The sequence below is a fragment of the Scaptodrosophila lebanonensis genome, unplaced genomic scaffold, assembly GCF_003285725.1.
Source record: "Scaptodrosophila lebanonensis strain 11010-0011.00,11010-0021.00 unplaced genomic scaffold, SlebRS2 tig00001412-arrow-pilon, whole genome shotgun sequence".
NCBI lineage: Eukaryota > Metazoa > Arthropoda > Insecta > Diptera > Drosophilidae > Scaptodrosophila > Scaptodrosophila lebanonensis.
In genome coordinates, this window is record NW_022060739.1 from 3,656,019 (window position 1) to 3,669,481 (window position 13,463).

General features: G+C 37.3%; 4 protein-coding genes across 4 annotated transcripts; all 4 read right to left on the reverse strand.

Annotated features, from left to right (window-relative positions):
- Positions 1 to 187: 187 nt before the first annotated feature.
- On the reverse strand, positions 188 to 1,882 carry LOC115631236 (UDP-glucuronosyltransferase 1-6-like). The gene is made up of 3 exons (XM_030527944.1): positions 1,209 to 1,882; positions 971 to 1,145; positions 188 to 913 (listed from the first exon to the last, which is right to left on the reverse strand). Exons 1-3 carry the CDS (start codon positions 1,880 to 1,882, stop codon positions 188 to 190), a joined length of 1,575 nt encoding a protein of 524 aa, XP_030383804.1.
- A 100-nt stretch (positions 1,883 to 1,982) lies between these two features.
- LOC115631298 (UDP-glucuronosyltransferase 2B13-like) lies at positions 1,983 to 4,673 on the reverse strand. The gene is made up of 3 exons (XM_030528013.1): positions 3,998 to 4,673; positions 3,763 to 3,937; positions 1,983 to 2,863 (listed from the first exon to the last, which is right to left on the reverse strand). Exons 1-3 carry the CDS (start codon positions 4,663 to 4,665, stop codon positions 2,138 to 2,140), a joined length of 1,569 nt encoding a protein of 522 aa, XP_030383873.1. The 5' UTR covers positions 4,666 to 4,673; the 3' UTR covers positions 1,983 to 2,137.
- Positions 4,674 to 6,618: 1,945 nt separating this feature from the next.
- Positions 6,619 to 8,170, reverse strand: LOC115631238 (UDP-glucuronosyltransferase 1-6-like). The gene is made up of 2 exons (XM_030527947.1): positions 7,599 to 8,170; positions 6,619 to 7,525 (listed from the first exon to the last, which is right to left on the reverse strand). The coding sequence occupies exons 1-2, from the start codon at positions 8,159 to 8,161 to the stop codon at positions 6,619 to 6,621; spliced, it is 1,470 nt and encodes a 489-aa protein (XP_030383807.1). The 5' UTR covers positions 8,162 to 8,170.
- Positions 8,171 to 9,520: 1,350 nt separating this feature from the next.
- LOC115631594 (cytochrome b5-related protein) lies at positions 9,521 to 11,875 on the reverse strand. Its single transcript, XM_030528395.1, has 4 exons — positions 11,605 to 11,875; positions 11,213 to 11,543; positions 10,772 to 11,154; positions 9,521 to 10,163 (listed from the first exon to the last, which is right to left on the reverse strand). The coding sequence occupies exons 1-4, from the start codon at positions 11,697 to 11,699 to the stop codon at positions 9,650 to 9,652; spliced, it is 1,323 nt and encodes a 440-aa protein (XP_030384255.1). The 5' UTR covers positions 11,700 to 11,875; the 3' UTR covers positions 9,521 to 9,649.
- Between the last annotated feature and the right edge of the window lie 1,588 nt (positions 11,876 to 13,463).

Here is a 13,463-nt window from a genome sequence, read left to right on the forward strand (position 1 = left end):
CTAGAAGATGTGCATAGAACCCTTTCTACAGTGTAATTCTTTGTTTGGGCAGATTAAGCTTAATCAGTGTTCCACTCATTTCTTTCTAATAGAACTATAATTATTTATTTATTTTTAATTCCAACCGAGAGCTTATTTTACAATCGAAAAAAAAAATACATAAAAAATAACTAGAGAACAGTGAGCTTTAATTTGTCTTACATTTTTTCGTTGGCTTCTTTAAAGTAACTCTTATAAATAATACTAATTTCTTAATGATCCACATTAAGCTGCAAAGAAGGACGATGATTAATGCCAACACATCCAAATTATTACGCTCAACAAAGCTCATACGCAGCCAAGGACTTTGTAGATGATAGGCACCTTTATGTCTTAAGACATACTCGGTCCAGTAAACAACCAATTGCCTGGCAGTCATGGGTCTATCACGATAGATTTTCGAATACTGCTTGACCGCTCTTTCGTATTTATTGTTCTCCAACAGCTCCTTTAAAGTATTTTGTAGCTCTATTGCGTTTAACTCCTGCAAATGCAAGGATAGACCGAAGCCGGACCTCACCATATTGGCAGCATTGCCGGGTTGATCGCCGAAAATGGGAAAAGCCAGCATAGGGACTCCATGATATTGAGCCTCCGCAATGCCGCCCTTGCCCGCATGTGTGATGAACAACTTCAGCTTGGGATGTGCCAAGATATCGCTTTGCGGCAGCCATTTCTTATAGAGTATATTGGACGCATTGCCGGGTGTACTATCTAGGTTCTCCCACTTCCAAATGACGCGCTGCTTGAGCTGGGAGAAGGCTTCGTAAAGCGTGCGCACTGTTTTGGGTGTCATAAAGCTGTTTTTGAAATTGGTTCCCAAACTAAACAGAATGACTCCGTTTTCAGCTGTGTTCAGAAAATTTGCCAAGTCCTGAAAACACAAAACTCTTTAGAGCAAGTTCCAGTTTAAAAACAAAGATCACTTTACCAGTGGCAGCTCGCCTGGCTGCTCCTTGATCTGCAGTCCACCCACTTCTATATAGGCTGGCACTAGCGGCCGTATAGGTCCTTCACTGGGGGAGTGGTAGTTGGAAAAAAACAAGCTAATCCGTCTCTTAGCACACGAAAAACATGGAAAGTCTGTTTCATTTCTAAAGATGCGGCTGAGGAGAACAACAAGAAATTATTTATTTTTATAGATAAAAATTTTCAAATAATTTTCTTACTTGTATTGTTGCTTCATTTTGGCTTCCACAATGCGTTCCAAAAAAGAATTGTACCAATGTTTCAGAAATGTATGCAAACGCTTAGAAAAACCCATTACCTCGCCAGGTTGTATGGGATCGTATGAGGATGGTACATAACTTATTTCGCTGGGATTGCCACTCAGACTATCTATTTGAGCGATCGGTCCACCCACCCAGTTCATAATAACGGGGCAATTGAATTTAGCAGCCACGCCCAACTGCGCCAGATTTAAGTAATAGCCGAGAAACATAAGGTCGAACTTATTATGTGGATTTTCATACAAATCTCTGAAACGGGCATCATTCAAAATGTCCTCCTGTATGCGAGCAAGCAGTGCGACCACCCCGTATATACGAAAGAAACTAATTGGATAGTATTTCTGCTTCGACAGCTGATCCATTGCCGCTCGTAGTTCATCCTTATACGCGTCCTTCATAGGGACGAGCAGATGCTGAATACCATGCGGTACAGGTGTGGGTGGTGGCACCATTGTCAAGATCGTCACATTGTGTCCACGTTCTGCCAAAGTCCTCATCATTTCCACATGTATGATCAGATGCGAAGGACTGGTCGCAGTGAAAAGTCCCAATATATTGGCTGACTGTGCAGCAAGCGGCAAGAGCAGGAATAGAAGAAACAAAAGACTGCACATCTTTTCACAAACGAGGCAAAATCTCAACTGATGCATTTTAAAATATGCAGTTCTGCAACTCGCCTACCCACCAAAATACAAATAATTGGAAACAAACAAATGGCGTATCATCACATTATCTCTGCAGTCTTTATTGTAGATTCAGAACCTATATAGTTACATGCCCGTTCTTATCTCACAGCAGTGTTGACAAAGTCAATGGCTGAGCTGGTAAACAAATACATATTTTAGTAAGCACTGATAAAATGTCAGTCATTAGTTCTTCTTCAGCTTTCTTGGACTGCCACGAATTTTGGCAGAGATCCAGCTAAATAATCTCTTCAGCAACCAGAACAGACCCAAAAACACGATGCTTAGCAGTGCATAGACATCCAAATTGTTGCTTTCTATAAAGCTCATATGTAATACGGGAGTCTGCAAGTGTCTGGCGCCCTTGTGTCTGAGCACATATTCTGTCCAGTAGACAACGGACTGACGGGCCGTCAGGGGTCTGTCGCGATAACGTTGCGAATATGTCTTTGCTGCATTGGCATACTTGGGATTTTGTAGCAATTCCTTTAAAGCAGATCGAAACACTTCATCGCTAGTCTCCAGCAAGCGCAGACCCAATCCAAAACCAGCTTTAACCATACCCTCAGCATTTCCAAACTGATCGCCGTAGAAGGGAAAGGCGAGCATGGGCACACCATGATACTGACCCTCCGCAATGCCGCCCTTGCCCGCATGTGTGATGAAGAGTTTCAGGTTCGGGTGTGCCAGAATATCGTCCTGAGGCAACCAATTTTTGTACAGTATATTCGAGGCATTGCCCGGTGTATTAGCTAGATCGTCCCATTTCCAGATGACACGTTCCTTCAACCCCGCAAAGCCCTCGTAGAGCATTCGCACGGACTGCGGCTTCATGTGGCTGCCCTTGACATTGCTGCCCAAGCTCAGCAGAACAACACCTTCCTTGGCGGTATCCAGAAAGGTTTGAATATCCTGAAAAATAGATAATTGAGTAGAGAGAAGGAATAGGAATATGTTAATAATATGTTAATAAGTTAATAAGTTCCACTAAGTAATTTAAAAGTTTTAAATGTGATGTAAGAGTCATAATAAATAAGTATATATAGGAAGAACTTAAGAAGAAATTAATCGTAAAATAAATTTTAACAAGATTTAATCAAATAAACAATATTTGTGCCTTATGGAAGAAAGTGATAATAAATAAATGAAGAATGTTAAAAATAAGTATATTCATTGCATAAGTATTGCTGTAAATAAATTCTGCAATATTCAATAAATTCAATAAACAATTGTAAAATAAATTAGAATAAGATTTGATCAAATATTGTTAGTCCCTTATGGAAAAAAGTGATAATAAATATGTATATTCATTGCATAAGTATTGCTGTAAATAAATTCTGCAATATTCAATAAATTCAGTAAACAATTGTAAAATAAATTAGAATAAGATTTGATCAAATATTGTTAGTCCCTTATGGAAAAAAGTGATAATAAATAAGTATATTCATTGCATAAGTATTGCTGTAAATAAATTCTTTGAAAAGCCGGCCACGAATAATATTCCTTCAACGAGTCGCATTCGTTAGATAGTTTTATAAAATCTATAGGCTTTTTTATTTTTTATTTAGTAGTATAAGTTCTCCATTCTTTTGATTTTTAAAAATTAGAAAAAATTAAAGAAATATAGATATTATTCTTTAAAAAAAGTATTAAAAAGCATAGTCTGCAAGACTTATTTTCCTTTGATTACTTATCAATCATAATTGAAAATATGCTTAATATTTGAAAATTAAAATCACATTTAGTGCCTACAGCTGTTATTTAATCTGAGATTAAGGCTTTTATACTATCGAAACGCTTTCTTTACCCACCTGAGGTAGTTTACTGGGCTCTTCCTTAGCCTGCAATCCGCCAACTTCTATAAAGTTTGGTAGGAGTGGACGTATGGGCCCCTCAGTTAGTGTATGATAATTGGAAAAGAATAAGCTAATGCTAATCTTAGCTTCTGCGTAGCTGGGGAAGTTCTTCTCCTGTCCAAAAAAGTGCCTATAAATAAAGTTAGAGTAAGTTTTAAGGACCCAATTAATTGCTTTCTTTCTCACTCACTCGTAATGATGTTGCATTTTCATGTCGAAAGTCCAGTTTAGGAAACGCAAACACCAATGCAATAGAAATACATGCAGGCGCTCCTTAAAGCTCAAGGACTGTCCCGCCTGTGCAGACATCGTGATGGGTGTGACGTAACTCAGTTCCGGTGGATTTCCCGTCAGCTGATCTGTCTGATCAAGAGGTGCGCCCACCCAGTTCATAATTACAGGGCACTTGAATTTGGCCGCCACACCCAGCTCGAACAGATTCATGAAATAGCCATGAAAGACGATGTCGAACTGTTCTTCATACAGGCCTGTAAAACGCTTATCCGCGAGAAATTCCGTCTGCAGATTAATCATTGTCTCAATTCCTTTATACCACACGAAATCGTAGTAAATCAGTCGCTTTTCCGACATTTTTCCAATAAGGCTTTTGAATTTCTCTTCACCTTGCGCAGATATCGGTATAAATATATGGCGTATACCTTCTGGTACTGGATGTGGCGGCATACGGACTGTCACAATAGTTACATTATGTCCCTGCTCCATCAATGTCTTCATCATCTCCACATGTATGATGAGATGTGAGGGACTCAACGAGGTGAAGAGTCCCAAAATATTTGCCGGCTGCACCGCCAACGGCAGCAGGAGCAATACAGCTAATCCATAAGTACGAGGCCCCATCTTGCATGGAGAGCGTTCGAAAAACTACTGAATAATTTACTGAGCTCCAGCACCTTTGGGGTCCGAATAATCTACCCATACTAGGTTGTGATCGAGCCAGTGGAGACTTTTGTCAGTGTGTGCGTGCGTGTGTTATTAAACACGCCACAAATTAACAAAAAAAGATTGTAAAATAAGTGTTATCTCTACAACAAAAAGCTTTAATTAATTAGGCGGGCACAGTCAGCTTGCATTGTACTCTATAGGCAGAAAATATTTATATACAAAATGTTATTTATAATTTACACTTTCGATCTAACTGATATTAAGATTAAAGATTATTAAAAAACGATGCATATTAAATGGTATATATATTATTATTATTATTAACGAGTATATAGAATGTATATATAAAATATATAAATTTTATTATATAATAAACACTTTTAAAATTTTTTTTGTAAGGTTTAAGTTGTTTTCTGAAGAAACAACTCTACTAATTGAAACTAACTGATTTTTAGATTAAAAACTATTATTAAACGATTTATACATGAAATATAAATGTTATACGAGTATATAGTATGTATATATAATATATATAAATTTAATTATATATTAAACATTTTGTTGTGCTAATGTGAGCTCAAGTGTATGAAGGTTTTAATTTAAGTCGAAAAATTGCCGGCCATGCAATATATACAGAAACTTATATATATATTTAAATGGTGCGTTTCATAGGCATTAAAACATTTAATGTGCCCATACTTTCGTTTAATATAGAGTGTGGAAGTTCAATACATTGACCCAAAAACTGTTTGAAATCATGATGCTTGAGTTAACAGATTAGAAAGCACTCATTCAGATACGTAAAACAACTATCCGGGTCTCCAGTTACGTAATCACAGATGTGATAAAAATTGATACACAGATACGAGTATATAATTAAAATATATAACAATACTAGTTATTATTAATAGATAATACTAGAGTAATGTCATATAATTTTTGATTTACTTCTTTCTATTTAGTATCATTTAAGTTGTGATATCTGGATATATCCACTTACCCTAGTAATAATAGTGTTCATTAAATGTGCAGATAAGAAACGAATAGTAAAATTAATTTACTAAAAACTAAAATATTTACATTTTAGGTGAATTTTTAAATCGCATCAATTTCTAAACAAGTGGAATTTTGTTACCTTTTGAAGTCTAATCAGCCCATTATAATATTATCCAGGGTATCTAATTTAGCAACTAGAGGACCAAGTTTAGCGAGGACCGTGTCTAGTAACAAACCCGATGGTCTATTAACTAAAGATAACGTGCTTCACAACCACTTTGACTGTCCTGCCTAGTTTGAAATATAAGTTTTAAATAAGACCCTAAAGTTATCCCCGGATATGAGCCACCAATCAATAGCCCTGTTTTGAAATACCAAAATCCTCTCTGCATCTACACTGGTGCTTAAAAATTGCCCCTCCAAAACAGAAAAATACTTAAGAGAGAGTCGAGAGCAGACTAACCAAACGTTATGAACCTAATTAGTATTCAAGTTAGCTCGATTGGAGCTTAAATATTGACGCTGCAATTGGTTTTGTTGCTGTGCATCGATAAAAATATTTCTTGATTAATATGCAGTTTTAATTACAGCTACTTGTAGAATGAATAACAACCATTTAATGTTTAAAGTTCAGACTGAAAATGTGTTAGGCTACTCATAAACTTAATATTAATCTTTCATCATTGATATTAAAAATTGCTCGTAAAATGAATTGATCAATTAAACCATTTCAATGGGCTATTCTAATGTCGTTCTATAATAATTATGCATCACAACTGTGGTTTTCATTTCATAATTATTTCAATATTTCTACCTTAAAGTAGCGGCTTTTATAGATATACATATATAATAATTAACAAATACACTTGAAATCTTAAATATTTGTTTTTTACTTCTAAATGAAATTATGGGTTACTGCTGCTTGGCTTTCGATTTTTTACACTTACTGCTTAATTTACGGCAAATGAGTTTCAGAACTAGACGAGTCAACAGCACACCCACAACTAGCACGGAAATAATGAGGGCATACACATCTAAATTATAATACGCTATCCAGCACATGTGTACGGCGGGACTTTGTATGTTGGGCGCTCCCTTATGTCGGATCACATACTCTGCCCAGAAAACCACTGACTGCTTAGCAGTAAGCGGACGATCCCGATAAAGATCCGAGAACTTTTTGATTTCGTTCGCATATCTGTCGTTTTCCAATACCTCTGATAAGGTGCTCCTGAACTTATCCTCTGTGAGTTGCAGCAACTCCAGCTTAAGGCCATATCCCGATTTTTGCATGGCTTCAGAGTTGGTGTGTTGATCCCCAAAAATTGGTAGCGCTACCATGGGTACTCCATGGTATTGGGCCTCCGTAATGCCGCCCTTGCCGGCGTGTGTAATGAAGAGCTTGAGCTTAGAATGTGCCAGTATATCGTCCTGTGGCAACCATTTTTCATACAGTATATTTGAGGAAGTGCCAGGCGTATTCTCCAAATCTTCCCATTTCCAGATGACATGTTGCTTTAGTTTTGACAATACATTGAACATCGTTTTCACAATTTCAGGTTTCACTGTCGAGCTCTTAATGTTCGATCCGAGTGATAATAAAATGGCACCATGCTTTGATTTTGCCAAAAAGTCCTGTATTCTCTTCGGCAATGGATCTGGCTTGTCCTTGACTTGAATGCCACCAATCTCCACGGTGGCGGGCACAAAAGGTCGTATCGGACCCTCACTAATCGAATGACTATTTGTAAATACTAGCGAAATGTTGCGTCGCATTTGTTCGATGCTGGGAAAGTTCGGTTCATTGCCAAAAATTTGTCTAGTTAAATAATATGTAAAATACTTGTAGTTTTAGCTCTCAATTCAAAAGTTATATCAATCTAGGCACTTACTTGTACATAATATTCGAGCGCTTATTGAAAAGTGACTTTATGTATATGCCAAAAATCTGCTTTATAAGATTTTCTAAGCGCTTGGAAAATCCCATCCCTTCTCCAGGCTTTACCACCGTGTTCATGTTGGGCACATAACTGATCTCATATGGATTGCCAACGAGCGCATCAATTGTGGCCATTGGGGCTTGCATCCAATTAATAATGACAGGACACTTCAGTTTTGCAGCCACGCCCAATTGGAATTCATTAAGGAAGAAGCCCTGAATCATTAAATCAAATTTAGTGTCGTAGATGCGTTGCAAACGCTCGTCGAACATCAAATCGTATTGGGCCTCAATCACCACGTTCTTATCACTCAATAGTTTTTTCACTATCGAGAAAATAGAGTTCTTCTGCTTGGCCATACCAGACATCATGTCCTCGAGATTGCGCTCCTGTTCTTCAGTGGGTGGCACATATATGTGATGTATATTCTTATGCGTTATTGTGGGCTTTAGCATGGACACGACTGTGACATTGTGGCCTACTTCTGCCAACGCCTTCACCACCGACATGTGCATTATCAAATGCGATGGACTGACACTGCTAAAGAGTCCCAAAATATTGGCCCCTTGTGTGGGTGGCGCGACTAAGGCGCATATTAGGAGCAGCAGTATGCTGGCATTCGGCATTTTGTGACTGTAATGTGGAGCCTATGAACTGAAACTATATGTTATCCGGCATACCCGTCGCTTTTTATAACAAGCAAATCAATGCACTCACCTTATCATACACATATCTTATCACCTGGCTCAATAGTAGCTCCACAAGCTGATTAGAAATTTGGCCAACGGCATATTGTAACATGAAATTCACTAATTTTGTTTTGAAATAACCACAAGAATTTGACTATATAAAGACAAATTAGTAATAAAAACTTGATTACGCTCATATCAACAACCGTTTGAAATTGGCAGCTTCAAGACTAGCTGTGATTTGGATCTCTGTATTGGATTGGTGCAAGATTTCTGAGAGAACATATGGGGAGATTTTCTGGAGTATAAATAACCACTGAACTAGGTGGTCACTTTTGAAGAACTATTCCAGACTAACTGATGTTTTATTTTCTTGTCCAATCGCCACTTCTGTTATAAAGAATGACATGAATGTCTACGCAGAATAACATGGGGAGTGCAAGATCCTAATACAATACCCCAGAATAAAGAGATTTTAGACAGTCAAGTGTATCAAATTATATTCTATAACTTTTAAATTTCCAACTTCGGCAGAGCTCTTTCAGTGAAGATTCCTAGTATGTAGGATCTTTCTTAATTTATCAGTTATAGATTATTAACAACTAAAATTTCAACAACAAAAAAACCGACTTCAAAGCTGCATTCACTGCAGCTTTTTTTTGTCATTTTAAAGTGACTTAATGTTTCGAGGATGATTTTGAATGCTGTTGAGGAATAAAATTATCATCTGTTAGGACTAAATGAAGTTTGTTAAAGGTAGTTTTCTCATAGATTCCATTGTTAGAACTGGTCCAAATTGAAATGGGAGCAGCTTTCAATTGGAAACAGAATCACCAAAATCGATTCACCCAGTCGAAGGTTCTGAGGTACTAAATTTAAAAAAAAAAAAAAAAAAAACAGACGTCCTCCTTTTTTGAAGTCGGTTAAAAATAATACCTTAGGCAGTTTATTCATTTCTTCAAACTAATTTGCTTTTATACTAGTACAATTTAATATGTACTGTCGAATTAAATGAAGATGACGAATTTATAAATAAATAACATTTATCTTTTGTTCTGTAGGCCAGTTTTCTCAAGCATGCTTATCTTTCTTTAAAACTTTAGGTTCTATAGCATCAAAACAGGCCTCTGTATCTGCAATTGTTCAAATGAGACAACTAACCCATAACTAATCGCACACGATAAGTTTGCTGACATTTTACTAGAAACATTTATACGTTTTTATTTATATTATAATCACCATTGCATTCACCGCTTATCTAACTCTAATGAACTAAATACTAACACAGTTATAGCTTTGTTGCCTATACTCGTACTACGCCAATTTTTTGCTCCCCGGTGGCACAGGATTGACTTCGGTACGCAACAACTGTTGAGTCTGACCCTTAATGTGACCCCAGTGGTTGATTTCACGCAGCTCACCATTAAATTCTTTCAATGTTTGCTGCAGCTCCGGGTACAGGAGTTTCAGAACGCCATGATCCAATGTGGGAAACAAATGATGCAATGCATGTTCTCCAAAATGTGTGAGCACCAGCAGGTCGGACCATTTCACATCGCCACGATCAATAATAGTATCTATTTGAAAGAGGCCCCAATCGTGATCGGGTCTTACAGCATCGCCGTCATGATAAATGCGCGGATCATGATGCGCAGCGGTCAGTCCAATAAATCCAAAAAGAAAACTGCCCGATGTTAGAATTGTGAGCCACTTGACCAGGGCATCGCCTAAGCTCAAGTCCGTAGTGAGGTAAAGGAAAGCCGGCAATGAAAATCCAATAACATCGTGCCAGAACATAATATTCGATTTGGTCAGTGAATAAACAATGCTGTAATGAACAAATGAATAACTGATGAATTAAACTAAGTAGTATATAAATAAGAATGGGGTTTCAGAGAGAGAGAGAGAGAGAGAGAGAGAGAGAGAGAGAGAGAGTGAGAGTGAGAGAGAGTGTGAGAGAGATTTGGTCAGTGAATAAACAATAAAGCAATTAATAACTGATAAGTTTCACTGAGTAGTATATAAAGAAGAATAAGTTTTCAGAGAGAAAGAGAGAGAGAGAGAGAGTGAGAAAGAGATTTGGTCAGTGAATAAACAATAAAGCAATTAATATCTGATAAGTTGAACTAAATAGTATAGAAAGAAGAATAAGTTTTCAGAGACAGAGAGAGGGGGAGACAGAGAACAGTTAATTAAATCAATCTGCGACTTAAGCAAAAAAAATATTTAACTAGAAGGTGGAAGTTTGTGAAACAAACAAAAGTTTCAAGCTTAAATTGGTGACCCCGATGTTAGCCAAACTTGATAATTTTTTTACAAATGTTTGTAACTTGTCAGCCAATTTGAATTTCATATATCAACTAAATAATTGATTAAGCATCGCATTATTTATAATTATTAATTGCAAATTTGAGTTAATTTTCTTCCATCACTTACCGTTCTATCAGCTGCACATAGCCAAGTAGACAGTAGACCACAGGTGATATAAATACCGAAATAATTCGCTGCAATTTGGTGGCATAATGGCGACTTGGCACCCAGCATAAAAATGGCTCAAAGAGTGACATTTCCAGATCATGCAGAGAGTTGGGGTAGACATGATGTGATAAAGCATGTGAAATTCGCCAAGTTGTGTAGTTCATCAGGGTAAAATTGAATGTGTACATGCGCCAGTTATCGCGCTGATGAAAGAAATTATGGGCGGAGGTACCCAGCCAGCAAAGCGACAATGCAGCCAGTCCTTTAAATAGCAGATAATCTGTGCGTCCGTCCAGCCAAGTAAAGAGGAATAATGCTGCCAATATGCCACTATGTAGCAGCTGCAAAGAAAGTCCAGATATTGAAAAGTTTTCCCTATCACATACACTGCCCACTCACGTCAGTCTTACGCGTCGGCTTGTAGTTCAATGCCTTGAGCTTATCACGAACTCTCCGCTTCAGAGTCATGTAGAAGCCGTTCTCGTCCAGCGTAAATTTGTAATTCCTCGGCTGTTTGGCCGCTCGCACCTCGTACTTGGGCAGCAGCCTAGACGCACTCTCACCTATGTGATGTGACTCGAAGGGCTCTGTTATATCGGTGCCTTTGGTGCGCTCGATCCAGAAGGCGCCACCAGGATGTCTTTTAGCGAAGTCTGTCAAATCGTAGAGCTTATCTCTGATGCGCCAGAGACCCTCGGATTCGTCATCTTGACTTTTCCCCTCTAGCCAGCTGCAAAGCGAAATAATTTGTTAATCATCCTTATTGAAATGCCGTTCATCTCACACCATACCTCTCATGGCTGATAAAGAGTTTCCTGCGATAACTGGGATACTTTCTCGATATACCCGATATGCGCCAAGCTTCCAACTCTTGTTTTGGCGTCATTATCACAATATTATTATATGTTTTCTTCCCCAAAACATATAGTATATAATACAAATGATTATCAAACCACAAGCTAACACACCGCTAATCGCTATGAATTTATTAATTCAATGTTCAAGTCCAAGTCCAAATTATGAAGTTTAAACCGGTCGACGCTCGGGTGCTCTCTGAAGCCGGCCCTATTGCCTTGTTTTCGCGTTGCTTACTGATCTTGTTTGTGGAGCATGTCATCGCTTTTTGTTTCGATCAATTAAAAAAGCACAGCACCATGACGTCACAATTTGATTAAACAAAGCTTTTTATGTCTGCTCTTCATTCTCATTCAGAGCTCGCGCCTGCCGAAGCGTGCTTATCAAGAAGCAATGAGAAGTTCGTGAGCAATTTGACAACTAATTGAGCTTTGTGGGTGCGAAAGTTTTGTTGTTATTGCTGATGTCTTGTTGAGATTGGACAGACGGGCCCCTAATACTGTTTTAATGGCGCCTCCAAGTTTAATGGCAATATTAAAACGCAATTTCTCCTTAATAAAAAACAGCAAATTTTGAACAGTTCTTAATTTTTGTTTTGTCTGAACTGTGAAATGGCAACACAGTTCTAAAAAACTATAATTATCTGTCTATATAAGCAGTAGAAATTAAAAAATGAATTTGCCAAATGAGCATGACTCTTGTATATTTTGTACCCGCCCTCTCAATAAAATAAACTGACTGCGCTGATTTTCTTTAACCTTCAGATTATAGGAAATATATTTATTAGACTGCATTTTTTCCAATCATATCTTTGACAGCCATTATTTGTAAAATTGAAATGAACTTGGAATATAAAAACACACTTTACAAAACATATAAAAATCAAATGCGGTTAAAAATATATTTTAAAAAAAAAAACACAAAAGGTATTTAACAAATATTGATTTTTACAACGATTGGCCGTATTGAAATTATGTTATATTATAAAATAATGATATAATGGCTATATTTGCTTGGCAATAAACTTCCTCAAGTTTGCAGTCCCTATCTGTTATAAGTGGTTCATAAGTTATCTCTATGTATGCCGATTTGTTTCGTCATGCTGATCGTTTAAAAATTTGTTTATAAAATGGTGACTGCCACGCCTTCTTCTGCCTGTTACCTAAGTTTGGCTGAAAACGCAAATACTTATACATAGCTCTATAAAAAAATGTCAAATCATGCTTTACTGGCAATTCTTCAGTGTCTTTACTATCGCTTTATGTACTATATATGTACGTATGTTTTTCATTCACGTTTCAGTCCCGTGCATACAAATACATACATAGATATGTACATAAGCACGACAGCCCACCCAAGCTATTTGTTTGACAGCTGATCAACGAAACCGTTATCAGTCGAAATGCTACTTGTGTAGCGTTGTTGGCAGCAACAGACAGCTTGTTCCCATCAGTAGACATTAGAAATATTGGAAGCATTCGCACTAGTTCTATTTTCTGAAACTGGTTTCCCTTCAATTTTCAATTTTTCGAACAAGTTATCTTCAAAGCACACAACAGAACTTAGCTCTTAAAGGGCTAGCAAGCTCGCACGTGTTTGTTGAAATCCAATAATCAGTATATAATAATATTTAGCCTGAGCAAGAAGTATTTATTATCTAAATAAGTAAATAGCAGGAATTTTATTGCGTATCAATCAATTCGGAAGTCAGTTCCGCACTTAGTTCTCTTGACTGTTGGGTTCTAAAACAGAGGCACATACACACACAATCACATAGGTCTGGGATTTCTACATC